An 18,144-nucleotide genomic window follows, 5' to 3' on the forward strand; every position below is an offset into this window, starting at 1 on the left:
CACAGCAATTCTAGTCCATGGCCTCTTTTACTTGACTTCCTTCTCCTCTATGGCCCACTGACCAAGCACCTCCCAGTTTCTAATGTTTTGAACTTTGTGGTATCTTAGATCAGCATCATTCCTCCATAAATCAGAATTTAAAGTAAGAGATACAGGTATAGAAATCCATTCAGTCTTTCTGAGGTACCTCATCACTCCTGAATTCAGTGAGAAGTACAGACTGACACACCTGGCTTGGATCTACAATTTGGAAGAGAAAAGTTAAGTGGACTGCTCAGTGCACAAATTAAATCCTTCTTACTTCATTGAGGAATGCTTGAATTATTGATTAGTCAAAACAGATTGTTCCTAACTCAGAAGTAAACATTGATTTATTTAAAACTACAACAAAGAGGGAGTTCGGAAAGCTCTATTTCATGATGAGAAATAATATCCTTATGTGTATGAGGCTGGGGGTTTGAAAAGAGGGACATTTTCTCTGTATTTTTATGGAGTCCAGATGGGGCAATACTTGAACTAGACAATCCATTTCCTCCATATCCTCAGAAAATATGGTAAAAAAATAATTAATTTATTTTCTCCTACTCTAGAGATGGATCCAAACAACCTTGACCTAAACCCACTTAGTGAAAAAAGCTCCGATTCCTGCACAAATGTGGGTTCCAAAGGTACCTCCCATTTCTTTCCAAGAAAAGAAGCAAAAAAAAAAAAATCTGTGTAGTAAAGAATTTAGTGTGCAGAAAATTAATTTAGTCAAGATGAGGCAAACCTGTAAGGTTGATTACTTGTATCTTTATCTCATACTACAGCAGTTACAATTTTTGTAGTTTTCCAAACTCGTCCATAGAGACACAGCAGCAGCAATGACATTGGGACTGTTAGAATCTTTGCACTTCATATATTACTGAGTTTATCACTGTGCAAAGGGAAATCAATAAAACATTTTTACACAACTGCTGGATAACATTCAGGCATTTCTGGAGAGGACAGTGAGAGGCTGATGGACCCCAGCAGCAGGATCCTCATCCCAAGCCTTCCTATAAAGTTCAGCAGAGACAAGGGGAAATCACCCTGACAAGCACAGAAGGAGCATTACCAAGGACACTGGCATCTAACCAAAAGAAAGAGCTGTATTTTCCTACTGAAGTGCCACAAACAGGAATCTAAACGTCCAAGAATCCATGGCATAAATATGACGAGTGCAATTCCTGCAGCAAAATCCACAGTAACCATAGGATTTCAAAGTTATGGAATACCACTGGAATAGTTTTCTACTTATAAGTCACCACAGCAGGATGCAAAGTAAATAAATAAAAGAAGTAGAAAAAGCAGGTAGAAAAAGGAAGAAGCGTCATACTTTAAAGTGCAGGGACTTCAAAATAGCGTTTAACCATAGAACAACCATGGCACATTTCCTTATGCAAGTCCAACTGCAAACAAAAACCAAACCTTTCCCACCTGATGAATTTCTTGCCATCCATTTTCATCCTTGCAGCTGACAGTAGCATGTTCATGGAGTAAGAGCTCACAGCAGAAAGGATCCCCTCCTACTATGGCTGTGTGGTACAGCGGGGTCAGGCCACAGCTGTCCTTGTAGTTGGGAGATGCTCCCAGCTCTAAAAGGGTCTGAAAGCAATCACAGACTGTGAAAAATAGATTTGGGAGGGACTTCCATATAAAGAATCTTTACCTGAAAAGGTATGTGTAAAGTTGATCATTGACATAACATTTTTTGCTCACCTATTTATCAGCTGCTAAGTGTGGGCCACAGTACAGACTAAAGTAAACAAGAAAAGACCTTGGAAGAATTACGATCTAAAGGAATCTATGGGGATGGCACAGAAAGAAGGAGTGGCAATGTCCAGTTTCCATCCTCTCACTAGGTTCAGAAATGTCAGCTCTATAAATGTTGCATCACCTTTGCAACACATTCACGTCTTCAGTTTCAAGGCGCTTTATCAAAAATGTCATGCAATTTGAGCACCTGTGAAAAGGGAATAAGCAAAACCCATAAACCCAAGACATAATCTAGACCATCAGAGTGATTTAAGAATACCTGTTAAAATACAAAAGAAAAGAGAAGACATTTTGTTAAGGCATAATGTGCAATCCACGCCACTGGAAGCTACTTTCAAAGAGTTAAGTGTCAACAATGCTATTCTTATTTCCTCAGACAGATCTCAGTGTATCAGTGAATAAGCTTGAATTTCACCACTTTTCTTGCTACCAGGAAAAGATAAATCAGAAATTAAAAACCCCTTTATTGAAAGCAAATGCTAAGATTTGAAAGGCACAAGAAAGTACTAGAAGAAGCACATCTTAAAGGATCCATGGAGAACAATACAGTAATTAACTGACAACAATCTCTTTTATGCATTTTTTTTTTAACAAGATAACACATAATTTGGTCCTGAAAGCATTTACCTTGAGGGCTACTTGGTTCTTGGCTCTGGCTGCTTTGTGCAGAGCTGTCATTCCATCTTTGGCTCTGAAGTCTAAATGTGCTCCTCCATTTTTCAGGGTTTTTATCACTTCTACTGTATTGTCAAGCTGAGCTGCCAAAGTTAGGGGTGTTTCTAAGCAAGAGAATAGGATGTACTTAGAAAAAGGTGAGAACAACCATAAAATTTGAGTTACTTTATACAAAAAATTTAAATACTGTTCAAAGCATAAAATTATCAATTATCTCCTTTGGACAGCAAAACCCTACAGATTTCCTTGGCCCAGAGTTGTGAAGGAATGTGTGAGATTCACCCTGTTAATCAATTTAACTAACTCAAGGTACTCCTCTATGCTGCTTAGTTTTGTTATTCTGACCTCCACTTTCCAAGTCATGATAGTTTGGGTCCAGTCCTCGGTCCAACATCTTGGTCATTTTTTCCACAGAGAGATGGTGCACATGATCCATAAATTTTTTCAAATTGGCCTGAAACAAAGAGCAAAAAATGCATCATCCTCCGATTGCAAAAATAACATTTTAACTAAAAGTGAAGTATTCTATCAACTGATGTTAACATCCACTGTAGGTAATTGCTAACTCCTGCAGAAAATTGGGATACCTTGGTGTGAAGCTTGGCCAGCTGCTTTTCATCGAGGTTGAACTGTCTGTACACTCTTTTCTTGTAGCGAAACTGAGGAGAGAAAAAAAGGAAGAAATTTTAAAACTTAAAAACTTAAAACTCCTAATATCATTTTCTGACCTTACCAGGAAGGAAGTATCATCCACTGTCAGGGTAGATTTAGGTAAAATCTTTTAAATTTTAGAAATAGGTTCAGTATTTCATATAGTTTTACTTGATTTAAGCAAAATTAATATCTTGTACAAATACACTGAGATCAGTTGAGGTGTATGGGAAATGAGACCAGCCTCTAGAATCTACAGAAATAAGCAAGAATTACACTGAAAAGCACTTTTCCTCAAGGATTCCTGTGCACTTTCCTCTACAGTCTCAGGCAGAAAGCTGGGAAGGCATGTTAAATAAAAAAATATTGATTTCAAAATTGCAGCCTAACATTTCTGAAATATAAAAAACAACAAAAAGGGATACATTGTCTAAGGAATTTTCAGGTAAGAGGAACTTGCACATGGGAATAGTGCTCCTGATGTTGAACAGGACTGGTTTTGTGAATGAGATTCTGAGGATTGCCTTTCTTTTTGGCTGAAACTCAGTCAAATTTTATCCTGAGCAGCTTGGGTGCAGTACCAAGATCTGTAGCAAAAGTCATCGGGGTTTCTACAGCTATAATTTACCATTCTCTCATTGTCCCATGCAGAATTCCAGGAATGCAGCCTGTCTGTTGCACAAGGGACTGCACTAACTGAGGCTTTGACACCAGTTTTCCACAAAATCACTTTTAACGCCTCAGTTGCTGTAGTCAACACTCATTAAAGTCGACAGAAACAAAATAAAGTAGCTGTTTAATTTCCTTACAGCTGTAAGTGGTCATCAGTGACTGAAACCCTGAAATAAACTCCTGGAAAATGGAAGACCTGAAGCCTTCTCAGGACCTTGATTCTTTTCTCCTGGATTTATGTTAAAGTGGAGTAAGTCTATTAACCACACATTATTAATGGTTGATCTGCCACCATACAGGCAATACCAAAATTAATTACATGCCAGTTTCATGCCCCAGTTTGCTGATATATTGCATGTTCTGGCTCTGCTCCAAGTTTGTTCAGTGCCATAAAAGTTCTGCCCAGCTTATCCTCAACTGCAGAGCCTCTACAGGAGCAACAGAGGAGAGGGGGAAATCCCAGTACACACCCTCTCCTCCTTTACTGCTCTTCCAGGAGGCAAACAGAGGCAACCTGTGCACTCTGAAGGATGGCACAGAGTTAACTAGATGGGGATTTAAAAAGGCTTCACTGAGACAGAAAGTTCTCTTTGGAAGAAAGCAAAGGCTGGTTATCCAGCAACTACTACACTGCTATTGCAAACCTCATCACAGATCCAACAGCTTCACCTAGGACCTTGCATTTCTTCAAAATAACTAAATAAGATACATGTCCTGTGTCCTCAGCAAAGGAAAACTCCAAAATCCACTGTTCCAGAAGGGCTGACTCCTTGCAACTTTTTGGGGATGGACCAGCTCCATGAGCAGGGAATGCCACCACTTCTGTGAACAAGGGTTCAAGCTCAGACTTGCTGATAAGCATTTTCCAGATGTAATTCAGGTGCATGCAGACACCTCAAATACAGCTTTCTGCACAGTTTCTGCATCAGAATAGAAATGCTTCAGATGTTAGATCTAGAAATACCTCAAGTGAAGGAACTCCTTTATTGACTGGCTGTGGGTATTCCCTTAGCAGTCTCTCCTCATCCAAAAACTTCCCATCTCTCCCATTGCTTGCAGGCTGGAACAGTCCATAATTCAGGACATCTTTCAAACTCTGGTTCAAAGTGCACAAAATCCGCTGTTTTGCAACCCACACTGAAGCTTCTGGGTTAAATCGAATGCATTTCTGCAAAAGGAAGTTATTTTAAGGAACCCAATTAGTGCAAAAAGCTAAGAATTCTATTTCATATGTGCAATGAAAATACCTAATGTACAAGTAGTGCAAAAACACAGGACATTTCAAGTTATTCCACAAACCTCAAGGAACACACATATCCTTCCTCAGAGAGAGAGCACCTTCATGGAAAACCTGTTCAAAAGGCATGTTACAAGGTGTTTAACTATCCATTTGATTCTTGGCTTTTCTAATATCAGAAGATACTAGATATTTTTTTAGATTTCACAAAAAAAAAGGTATTCAGGCAAAAAATCTACTTCCCTTTTAGCTACATTTATCTGAGGGCAAGTTTATGGGAGGAATGATACAACATGAAGCAAATTACTTGAAAGCCTTGACAAACGTTTGCAGTTCTCTGCTTCTTACCAGGCTGGAATATAGGGACTTGAGGAGTTTAGGGATTTTGCCTGCACTGCTGTCACTGGTTCCAAAGTACCAGCAGATGGCAATGCCTAGAAAGCAGATTGGTGCTTCTGATGTGCATCCTGAACACACAATGCTGTTTTTCTGCTTTAATCCTTTACAGTCTTCAATATAAAATGAACTATCAGACTTTGTCACAAGTAAGGCTGGCTAGGAAGCAGCTTTCATGCTTTCATTTCCCCTACTTATTTTATTTTTCAAGATGCTTTGTGAAAATTTTTTTGGAGGGGTGGTTATATGCTGAAGGGGAGGAGAGAGGAATTCAAAGTAGATTGTAACAAGTATTTTTGTTCCCAAACATCCCAGTAGTTACAGTATTGGCTTAGCAACAAGGCAAATCTGTTTGAAATCCCTGTGTTCCCACTGAACCTCACTTGCCCTATGACTCCTACATGGATTCAAACTTCAATACAAGATTCAGACTCAAACATCAGCACTTCCCAGCAAAGCTGTCAGTTACAAGATGGGCAATGAGCTTAACATTTAACATTATCCACACACTCTGAAAGACTTCCATGAGCATTATTCAAATAGGAAGATAATTTTGAAATTACATGTATTTCTTTTCCTCCAAGGAAAGTTTTTCTTACATGAAACAAATTAATTTTGGACTTGTATGACACTGTTTTGATTTTAAAAATACAAAGCAGTTACTTCTGATCACAGTTTAATTAAGTCTGCTGGTTTTTAATGCACCTGGAGAACCCAACATGTTCAATTTTGTTCAGTCTGTTCTTGTGTTTGCTCTGTTCTTGATGGCAGGCAAATATTTCACAAACTAATTCAGTGAGAGCTCCAGCTCTCCTAGTGATTCATAAGAAACAAAAGGGGGTTTATTGTAAAAAAGGCTGATTCCATTAGCAATTTAGAATTAAATAAGATCAGTTATGCAAAAAGTAAATTGATAACTTGAGAATTTTTTGCTAACAAAATGTTTCAGGCTGAGAATAGTGAAACTAGTGTGAAAAGTGATTATTTATGCTTTCCATGAAGGCAGGCAGCATAGAAGTGGAGCTGTTACCACTCTCTCAGAGGCAGGTGCTGACCAAGAGGATAAAAAGGAGCACTCAGATGCTGCATAAGGTGCATTTTCCATCAGCCTGTCCCTGGAACAACTCCACTGTGCTGCTTCTGTGTCCTCCTGGCAGCCCTCCAGGCAGGGAGCACCACAGCCATTCCCTCTATCCTGCAGACAAGTCATTACTTACTGCCACACTCTGTATCCTGAGGAAGCATAAGCTCAATCACAGCAGGACCTACACACAGGCTGCTCTAGTTATAAAATAAGGAACAATTCTTTTCTTTAGGCACACATGGCATGGTAACCACAAGGAAAAGAGGCAGCAGCAGAGTCAAAAAAAATGGACAACTTTTTCTAATCTTCAATGACAAGAAAAAAAAAATTAAAGAATAGGGATCATTTAGTGACGAACTATAGAAACACATGAAACAAAGATGTGTTGCACTGATAGATACATTCACTGTAAATAAACCACAAAGAACAGCCAAAAAAAAATCTGAGTGACTCAAAGTCACTGTCAAAACCACAGCAGGCCCCTCAAAATGCAAATATAGCAGCAAGACAGCACGTCAGCACTGGCTGCTGAGATGCAAGGCCTGTGTTTGGGATGTGAAAGCTCCTTAGATCACAGGAGATATGGTCAATTGTAATCTTGCATTCCTGCACACTGGTGAGAGCAAGTCACTGAGTGAAGGGCAGGATGGGAAGCCAGGGAAAATACAACTCCCTCAGCTAAAGGGAAGATATTAATTCAGTAGGAATACTGCTTATGATACAGAATGTCTGAGGGATAGTATTTATCTGCTTAAAATCAATCAGCAAACACATCTTTCTGCTCAGCTGTCAATCACACAAACTGTGCTGTGACTGAGGGACATGACAAAATGGTTTGTACAGCTGCCTCCAAAAATATGATTGCCAGGATATCAAAACATGAATTATTCCTTTCAATGAGAGATGTTGATATTAAAGATGTGACAGCCAAAGAGTGGGAAACACAAATGAGAGTTTGGCATCACAGAAAGAAAAGGAAGCAAGTCCCACATTTTGTTTTGTGCTGTGTTCAGCTTGATTCTCTGCTGAAACACTGCACTCCTTCATCAGGCTGCACTCAGGAAATACAGAATCCATGAAGGGACAGGTCAGAAAAACCAGTCTGGCCAGGCTGTCAGCAGATCACCTGCCCAGGTCAAGGGCATGTGAACAGGTACCAGCAGCACAATGCTTCTCTTATCAAACTGAAGATAAAACAAGGAAGAGCAAACAGAAAGCAGCAAGGAGCAATCAGGCACAAAGTGGGATACAGAAGAATACTGGGGAAAAGTTGCAAAAGAAAACCTGGAGTATCTATGAGGTAGCACAATCTGGAAACAAGTGAAATTGGAGGCATCCCAAGGAAAAAATGGGACTCAAACCGCAGTTGTCACAACTGGGTTCCTACTTTTTTAAGGTAAAATTGCACAAAGTAAACAAAGTGTTTTATCTGAGAAGCAAAAGCACTAAAGGAAAAGATTCTTAATCCTAAAACTCAGCAAATAATAAAAAAGTAAATAAAGGATACAAAAGTATAAAAAACAATGCAGAAACAGAACACCAAAAAGTGGCTCCAATTTAAGCTGTTGCTATACCAAACTGCCACTTACCAAACAAGGTTTTGCATGGAAAGTCCAATATAATTTTAAAAACTATAATTTAAATTATAATTTAAAAACCCAGGGGAGGGAACAATCAGTAAATGCTCATTATTGCAGTGGAGCAGCAAAACAGATGGGCAGAAGGTGTCTCAGAGAAGTCTTCAGCAGACCCAAACCCATCTCAGCTTCAGAATTTAATAAAATGTATGGATCTGAGAATTTTGACTTTAAATATAAACCAGAGGAAGCATTTAAGTACAAGGTAAAACAAAAGAGTGGAACAAGCACCATGTGTAGATAATAAAATGATGAAAACATTCCTTAAAACAACTGGCTGACAGAACTGTTGTCAGTGTCTGTGGCAAAGAGCAATTTTAAGCACAAAACACCATCCTGTCAGAATATCAAGGTAAAGGAGGTCTTTGCAACAGCTCCTGAAGAACCAGACTGATTTCACTTATAGGCAGCATCACTTAGGATTTGTTCCTACACAGGCTGGAAAAGGAAATAGATACAATATGACTGGGCCTAGATCCAGACCAAATAATATATGCCAGATAATACAGCTGTTTTTCCCATGCTGCTCGAGATTGTGGAGAGCTTTCCATACTCTCCATTCCCTCAGGAATTTCACTTAGCTCAGGAAATCTTTCAGTCATTCACTTGAATATTCTCCACCCTCCCATGAGAAGGATGACACTTATTGAATACAGGTCGTGCACTTAGGCAATAAAAAATTACCATTAACACCAAGTAGTGTTTTAGTAAAGTAGGTTCAGTAAAGTAGGTTATCACCTGAATTGAGAAGACAAAAAAAAAATTGATCTAAGAACTGAAAAGCAATTGTTCTTAAGGGCTCTGTATGAACTTGTCAAGGTTCACATTGTCTTCTAAGTTTCAAATGAGAATAAAAAGAGCAACAAGACAGACTTCCTACAATGTAATTTATAAAATTTTCCATGGCAGCACATCCTACTCATGGTACTTGGTGCTTATCTCATACCTGCAGTGAAATAAAGGCAGATGAGCAAACTCCATTCTCTTGGGAGTTTGTCTAAGGCTTTAAAATTTCCCAGTGGGCTGAATTTTATCTAAACCCCTAAACTTGTCTTCCTTAGGACAAATATAGTCTTGATCATACTCCCTAAAAACCAAAAAAAGCAGAAAACTAAATTATGTTATTTCATGCTTCTTTGATTAAACAGCCTAATTTTAAACACTTCATATGTTAGATTAATCAAAATTATACAGGAAATGGGGCCTATATTTGCTCCGGCTTGTAGCTGTACAACAGCTCAAACTCCCGTCTTCTCCAGTTTTCTTCACTACATTTAATCCACCAATATTTCTGTTTGCTAACCTGAATCCAGGTTTCACTTTCCTGCACAAATAGTTTGTGGGCTGATAAATTAAATAAGAAATACACCATCTGCTTTAGAACCCCCTAAAACAATTCAGTTACTTTTCATGAAGAGTTTATTGAAAAGGAAAAATAAATAAAAGAAAGCAATAAAAATTAAATTATAAAATTAAATTTTAAATTTGTCTTGATAGTGTCAATAAGTAACTTATCACTGATCTAAAAAGCAGAGTAATTAAATAAGAGGACTTCAAGAAGCTACTATCCCTATGGTTTTAACAGCAGAGTAAACATAGCAAGAAAAGCTGGTATTTCTGTTCCATTTTCATGGATCTATTCATTGACAGGGCCACAGATAGAGAAAGCTGGTAAGATCATCAAAAAAGAGCTCCAGAACCACACCTGAGGGCACACCATCAAACAGCTTTTCCCTGTCAGGCTGCTGCCAGCCCATCTCTATCATTCTAAAAATGAACTTAATTAAGAAGAAAGGAAGGGTTTCATTGGAGATAAATCTTTGACAGCAGCAGGGCATGATGTAGCTCTTCCATGTCAGCACAGAGTGATGTATGTGGCTCACATCCATAAAATGGATGCGTTTTTATAATCATCTTGGAAATTTCAAAAGGCTAGTGCCACCACTGAAAATCCTGACAGCAGCATTCAAGGAGACCCAGGGTAATTCAGATAATTAATAATAAACTCGGACAAATTAATAATAAACTCAGAATCAGTCTCTCCCAATACCTTTTCCAGCATGATACTGTTATTCCTATCACAGCACTTGTGTTGGTTTCTCTGGCTGGAAGGTTCAGAAATGACACCCTGTAGTAAAGGCGTGGAAGCAAAGAAGGAAGGAAAGGTTTATCTGCGCTTCTTTTTCTTCATCTTTACACTCTAAAAGCCACAGATTCTCTAAAAGGGATGTCTTTTGTAAGGCAGGTTACCAGAGAAAGACAACAAATATAGTAAAGAGAGAGAATTTGATGACCTCTTGCAGGACTCCAGTCTAGTGTCAATCACAAACTATTTCATGAGAAGAGGAACTGGAGAAGCTATATATATATATATGTGTGTGTGTGTGGCTTTCATAGAGTTAACAAGTGATTTTTTGATTCAATCTTCATCTTCTGATGAGGTTATGGATTCCTAAGTCTTTCTTGTACCCAAAATCTCTGAATGCAGATCAGAGAGATATTTTACTTTATGAAGTATGGCTTTCATCAGGTCAACACACTAAATTCTCTTAGAAGGGATGGTACTTTTAGTTGAGGCAACCAGTCAGATAAACCACTGGGGTACAAAGCATAGACATTAAACCAAAACATGAATTTTGTCTGCAACACATCAAAAAAGAAAGTAAGAAAGGGAACAGATGTACTGCAGATTGAAGCCAGCAAAGCTAATAATTAATTTCACTTTGTTTAATTGCAGTGCACTCTGTCTTACCGTTTGCTGCAGGTCAGGTATGATAATTCGAATCACTAAAGTGTTGCTCTGATTGTCTTCCATTCTGCTGCTTGGCTTTTCTGCAGTTGCTCTAATTGTGTCGTAAATGGTTTCTTCTTTGGAGCTGTCTGATTCAGACTCCACAGAATAGTCAGAGAAGCTTTGTGCCATTTCATCTTCACTTGATGTAGGGCTACGAGGCATGTTAAAGTTTTTTATCCTGCCAGTACAAGGAGAAAAAGAAACAAATAAGTTGCAGTTCAAGTCTGCAAAATGAAATCAGCCATACATTTTTTTCTTCTTGGAAATAACATGCATTTAACAAGGAAGTTTTATGGTTTATCCTCCTTTTATTTCTTTCTGTCAATTATGTGGGGAGGCAGAGTGTAAAGAAAATAAATCTAGCTACCAATTTACTAGAGAAGAGGAAGGGCAGGAGAAGGAAAGAGTAGTAAAAAAGAATATGACCTTCCTTCCCAGGCACACCTAACCTCCCAAAAGATCCAGAAAAAACAGCATAATTACCCAGTCTTGTGCTAACCAGCACTGAAAACAGTACTACTAAGAGCTAGGTCTGGCTTTGAAGCTTCCTCCTCCCAATGAAAAGACATTTCAGAGAATTAATGTAAATGCTAAACTAACATCATCCTGTACATCAAGAATCGGCACAGGTGAGGCTTTCATAAAAGTCAGTATGCCCAAATAGTGGAACCAAGCAAAAAATTAAATCCTACAGAGAGCCAGACACAGATGCTGCTCTGCGGTTTGTGACCCACACATCTTTTTAAACCAACACCACCCAAATCTGTCCATTATATATACTCAGTTCAGAAGCAGTTTTAATCTGTGCTATAGTTTAGGCTAAAATGAAAGTCATGCTTATTCCCAGACTAAAGATATTTGTAATCAGGGGTCTCACACTAAGAAGAGGCAGAACATTTTCCTTCTGGGCTTTTCCACCTACAAGAGCAAAATAATTTTTGTTGTCCCACAACCTCAAAGCTGCTCCAGGATATGAAAATCATTATTCTATAGAAAAAAGGAGGTAAACATTTACAGCAGAAAAAACTGAGAAGACCAAGAAAAAACTCTGCAGTGCTTGGACATAATATCATCTTCCAGATTTAGGAGGCCAAAAAATGTATTATTTTTCCTGTGAGTAATCTTCCAAGACAATTCCTCTGCTTTTTAATGCAAAATGAAAAACTCAATTAAAAGAAAAATAAATAAATTAAGACCCAAACAAGAAATTCCACTGTCAGGTCACGTTTAAAAAGAGACAGTAAAGCCGAAGTGAAGCACAGAAGGGTAAAGTGACTTAACCAGGTGACTCTACTGAGGTACCTAAATACACATTTTCTATATTGACCTCTCAGCCAGATCAGCCCAAATAAATAAAGTCAAACAGCAGCAAGGGATAAAAGAATATTTTTTACCACTGTGCCTACCACTTTAGTTCAAGTAATTCCCTCTTCACTGCCCAGTCACTGTCCCAGCAATGACTCCAGAGCAGGGACCAAAGACCGCCACTGACATTTCCCATTTTAAGGTGCCCAAGGGTTGGCTGAGCAGTGGTGAGTCAGGCCTGAGGCTGAAGGTCAAGGACAAGCACTCCCACATCACACCACCACATCATCAAGCCTTATTGTTGTTTCTGATGAAGGATAATTCCAGTGTTATTACCCTCAGCTATAATGACTAATGAAGATAAAACCAGTGCATTCAGAAATCTGAAAGCAAGCCAGTTCACAGCAGCTTAATGCAAGACTCTATTTACAAAGGAAAACTCTGCAGGGAGTATTCAATTTTTTTGCTGCTTCAGTGAACTGTAGATTAATGCTGCTCTCCAAAGCACCTTAAGTCAATAAAAAGCATAAACATTTCTGTGGTTTCTCTATTTATCTGCCACTGCTAAAACATGTGAACCCAAAATACAGCAGGACAATACACAGAATTTAAGGGTATAAGAGGTACAAGCCAGTGAATGTGGGCAGAAAGACAAGGACCATCATGGTTTGTCTGTCCCTAAAGCCATCTGAGAGTGCAACACATTCCAGGGCAATGGATTCGACAGAGAGCAGTAAACTGCAGTTATAGAGCAACCAAATAAAAAGAGTTGAGTTAGGATGAAAAAGCTTCCCCAGGTTTTGGCAAGCAGATTTTCATGCAAAAACTACCCAGGAATATCTCATTCTAGAATAAGAAAGGAAAATCTCCAGCTGAACAACCAGCTCCCAGGAATCAAGCCTTTAAGTTTACTAAATATTGGGACAAATATCTCCTTGGAGACTTGTCAACAAGGCACAAGACACCTAAACTTCTGGAAAATAATGTACAAGTAACTATGGAAAGGATAATGAAAGTCTGTATCCACAGTGGCAGAATGAACAGGATATGAGCCCCACCAGGACAGTGGAAAAACAGATCATTAAACACCATTTTTTAAACAAGACTATTTCAATACTGGAGAAACTGGCAATTTGTTTGGCTCAAGTTGTGTGGAGATGGAAGATCCCACCATTTGTTGACCAGAGCCACTGTCTATCACAGCTCCCACAGGGAAGCTGTTATCTTTTAGGAACTGTTTCACTTTTGTCCCAAGGATATTCCAAAAGATTTTTCCACAACCAAACTTACTACATTAGAAAAATAAGGCAAGTTGCCTGGCTTACTAATTAATACTCGTATAACCCATGAAAATATTGCATCCCAGATTCCTAATTCCTAGCTGGCAATTCATTGGTTCAATACAGCTGAATCATAGATTAGGTTTATCATGGTTGTCTGGGATGCCTTTCTTCCTTTTTTTTTAAAAAAAAAAAACCCTCAAGAATTTAAAAATAAGAGACCTTAAGATTCTTACAGTTAAAGTGATGGTGTTTGGTTTGTGACTGCTTTTGGGGTAGAGAAGTGCTAGGTGCTGACAAGATTCTCTGTAATTGAATAAAAACAGATGTCATTATCATCTTGGCAATAAACACACAATGAAAAGTGTCACACCAACAGGGTTTGTTCCACCTTATGCTGTCTGTCAACATTTCTCAACTCCTGGGCACTGAATGTGCCCTAGCTCCAGGCAATGTCCTGTCCTCTGCACATCCCCTAAGCAAAGCAAGCTTGAGCTGTAGCTGGTTAAACACTCCTTTTGACACAAGAAGGCCACAAGGAAGCAGGAAGATGAGAGAGTGAAAGAATGGCTTTATGGTCCCATTATTATTGGGCTTTTCCCCCAGCCCTTTAGCTTGCAGGGAGCAGCAGGATGTGTACCCAGCCTCTGGGGCTACGGCCAGGTGATGTTTCTCAGACCAGCTGGCCAGATGAAAGAAGCAGAGCTCAGACTGCTGCCTTCCCTTTACAGATGCTATTTTTAGATTTTTTTCTCAGTCCAGCCTGCAGCTTTCACAAAATCTGCTGGAATTTCCTATTCTGCCATTTGCTGCCACCACACCATTAAAAGGAGAGTTTGAAACAGTCCAAACTATGACCAAACTCCTTTTTCTCTAAAATATAATAAAAGAAAACCCCCACAAGAATGTTGTAAAATGCTGTAATTAAGCAGTGCACAGGTTATCAGACAGGAAAAAATTCAACTCCCAGAGCTCATTCTCAGGGTGAAAGGTGTGCTCCAGTGAGTGCAAACAGACACAGCAGGGGGAAAACCAAGAGCAGCAATAAATTTATCTATTCTTTGGAGCCTTAAGGTTGATGAACATCACACAAAAGGAATTTTATCAGTGTAAATGTTTATATTTATTTGTAACTTAAATATTGTAAACTTGATGTGAAAGGGTTTAAAATATCACCAATAGAGAGACACACCAGACAGGGGATCTTCATTGAACATCCAGTTATTATAATATAAGTCTGCTATAAAAACCTCATTTTAAAATCTTCAGCTTACTTATGGCTCTGTGGGATTTTTGTTGACCCTGCAAAGTACCAAACCCTCCTGGTCTTGTTTGTCCCTAAAACACAGCTGAGGCACAAGCACTAAATGTCTTGTCCAAGGTCACTAAGGCCAGGTCTCACAGCAGGGTTTCAAATTCAGGGGTCAGTGTCTCCTAGTCAAGATAAGACCAATCTATTTTTATATAAACACTCATTTGCACAATAGCAGCCCTGTTGCCTGCAGGGAGAAGCCCTCCAGACTGCTGCTGTGAGGCCAGTTACAAACCTACCTGTGGGAATATCTGGGATACAGAGTGGGCATTGTCAGGGGTTGAGTAATGCCATGAACCAGACTAGGAGAAAAGTTTGCTGGGAGAGGAACAGTCACTGCTAGAAAGAGGTATTTAGTCATTAACTCTGAAGGAAACTATTCAGGAAAGGGATTTCTGTATAAAACCTGCCAGAGCTCCCAACGCTTGGATTCTGTGGCTTTATTCAGGATTATACATATAAACTTCAATAACCAGCTTGACAAGGTACTAAATTAAAATGCTGGAGAAGAACAAGCATTTTCTTTTCTAATTATAATATTAAAACAAAAATGCACTTCAGACAGAGATGAAGGTGGGGTTGGGGGTTGAGTCCCAGCACACCATGCATTTCACACCTCTCCCCGGCTGGGCAGAAAAGGTCAGAGGAAAATTTGAACTGAAGACCAATTCCAAAGGACAATTTGCAATTTGATGGGTTCAAGCTCCCTCTGCACCCCAACTTCAAAGCTGGCAGAAACCAGCATTGCCTCCCAAAAAGCAAGCCCACCCTCCTTCTCATCCCAGAGCATTCCACCCTCGTCCCCAAACTGATTTAACACAAACAGCAAAACAAAGAACTGATCCAAGTCAAACTCTAGCTTTTTTGTTGTTGTTGTTTGGGAAGTTAGTTTCCACATCCATCATGCCTCTGAACTGGATCACTATGCAAATATTTGCAGAAGCAGCAGGAGAAAGATGACACAGAGCCAGAAGTGAACTGCCAGGGCTTGAAAGGACAGAACCACTTTATCCAAAGTCAGCATTCATGTTTGCCAGCACGGAGTGGATCTGAGACACCACTGCCCAAGTGACAGGAAAGAGATGTCCACAAACACAGGCATCTGATTAACCCAAATGGAAATGTTATCAGCACCCAAATTCCACAACTCCAACCAGGGCAGGAAGCTACAGACACAAAACTCAGCCAGACAAAGGCAAAACCTAGAAGAAAAGCCAGAACATACACAAGGAGTGCTAAACAATCCACAGCAAAACCTCAAGGGAGACAAGGCACTTGGAGCTCCCTTGTTCTCCCAGCTCCACCAGACAGGAACAACCACCCCCCTGATTACAGATTTATTCCCCATTCAGCAGTCCCTCACTTAAATTCACTTCCTGGTTATGTTAAATAACTGTAACACCCAGATAAATATTTTAGAAGATGAGTTCTGACACAAACATTACAGTACCAGAATGATGAGCAAAAGTTCCTCCTGTAGTTTTCTCTGAAGCTGTTGTTTCTCAGTGTGGCATGTCATGCTTCCAAACTGAATTATTGACTGGAAATCAATATTCAAAATCAATGGTCATATCCATTGGTTTATCATCAGCACCACCAGGAGACTGTATTCACTGCCCTGCTAAAGAACAGATTTATGCAGCCCTTGAATTTTTTGCTGGGTGACCAGCATGAGTGTCACATTGTTTTGCAAAGGGGCTCAAGAGTGAAACTTCACCCCACCTTTTATTTTTTAAGGAAACAAAGAAGAAAATTGTGTGAAGAAATTGTCAAATCTGCAACTTATTTCTGAGCTCTCTTGCTCATGCCTATTTGCACAGACTTGCTAAGAAGAGGTTAAGCCCCATTAACTTTTGGTATTTAGAGTCTGAAATGCCAACGTCATATGATTCAAGTGGGTCTGTAAGCAGGTAATTTTTTTATTTTTGTATTCTTAAACATAGGTACTTTACCATTATCACTGCTGCACACATAAAATCTACACAGGCAGCCTATTTCTGCAAATGCAGGGTAGTTTTTTGAGCTTGTTACCAAGCAGCTTTAGATGATAAATTTCTCCTTTGTTCTCTGTCTCTTCTACTTAGCATTTATTTTCCCTGTAAACTATTCAGCTGGTCATGGTATCTCCATGAAAAGGCTGAAGTTCAACCAGGCAGATGTAAAGAGACATTTTGGGAAGGAATAGGTACAAAGAAAACAGGAGACAAGCAACTACTTCTGCTGAATGAGGAAGACTGGAAGACAGGCAGAGAAGCAGATGTAGAAAAAGCTTTTGAATGTTTGAAGTGGAATTTCAACATGAAAAACATCTGAAGTAGGATTTCAACATGAGAAAACAGAATCTGCTGGCAGGAAGAGGAACCAGGTGTAAAGACTTGGCACACGGTGGAGCAGTAAAATTGGTTAGAATGGATACAAAATGATTCAAAAATATTAACAGAGGAAACATAGCAAGTATTTATAAATGTTAACCAGCACAGGGAAGTTTGCAGTAAAGGCCAACTCCCAATGGCAATATAAGTTCTTAAGTGGCTTCTTTTAAGCCCCTGCAAGGCTTCCAGAACAATTCTGGCTGACCTTTACTTAAAGGTTCTTCTTCCAGAGAAGGAATTAAGCCCAGCCCCGAGAGCCACACAGAGCTACTTTCCAGGCTCTGTTCATTTCTACAGTTGCTTTTAGCATGGCCTCTAGTTTTCACATTTATTAGAACTTCCGCTTTCCAACAGATAGACAACAGTGCTCCTAAGGCATTTTTTAAATGCTCCTTGCAGTCAAAACTATAGTTTATATATTTATAAATATATATATTTATATATTTTATGGCAAAATAATAATCACTTTGAAGTATTAAATTAGATCCTTACAGGAATTACATGCACTTAGTTGTAAAAGCAACATTGTTTGAAAATGTACCTGCTTAGTATGTATTGATCCAGAATTCTAAACCACTCTAAACAGATGTTTAAAAAAAAAAAAAAGCTAAGTAAGAAAATAAGTAGCTAAATTAGCAATTTAAATAAGGTGGAAAACAACAAAATGTTTTAGGAAATGCACCAAGCACATTGTCCCAGATACACGACTTGCACCCAAAAACTGAGATGCCTTCTTGGACTCAACATTGTATTCATGAGCAAAACAACGGCCAAGGTATGAAAAGCCAACTTGAAACATGGAAAAGTTCATCCATTTTAATCCAGTTCTGAATCCAGAAAGGCATTTCTTCATGACAGCTTTTATATAAAATATCACAAAGAAATTCTTTACTGTGAAGGTGGGAAGGCACTGGTTGCCCAGAGCAGCTATG

General features: G+C 39.0%; 1 protein-coding gene across 3 annotated transcripts in view; it reads right to left on the minus strand.

Annotated features, from left to right (window-relative positions):
• The window catches only part of SHANK2 (SH3 and multiple ankyrin repeat domains 2), a 279,014-nt gene that overhangs the window by 237,643 nt on the left and 23,227 nt on the right, over nt 1–18,144 (minus strand). For all 3 annotated transcript variants that reach the window (XM_085581233.1, XM_085581231.1, XM_085581232.1), the window contains exons 2-7: nt 10,902–11,121; nt 4,760–4,963; nt 3,060–3,131; nt 2,818–2,926; nt 2,425–2,576; nt 1,459–1,626 (exon numbers count right to left, since the gene is read on the minus strand). In XM_085581233.1, the coding sequence (XP_085437359.1) occupies nt 1,459–1,626; nt 2,425–2,576; nt 2,818–2,926; nt 3,060–3,131; nt 4,760–4,963; nt 10,902–11,121 (925 nt within the window). The remainder of the gene's footprint in view (nt 1–1,458; nt 1,627–2,424; nt 2,577–2,817; nt 2,927–3,059; nt 3,132–4,759; nt 4,964–10,901; nt 11,122–18,144) is intronic.

This window comes from Lonchura striata, chromosome 5, assembly GCF_050655825.1.
Source record: "Lonchura striata isolate lonStrDom1 chromosome 5, ASM5065582v1, whole genome shotgun sequence".
Classification (NCBI taxonomy): domain Eukaryota; kingdom Metazoa; phylum Chordata; class Aves; order Passeriformes; family Estrildidae; genus Lonchura; species Lonchura striata.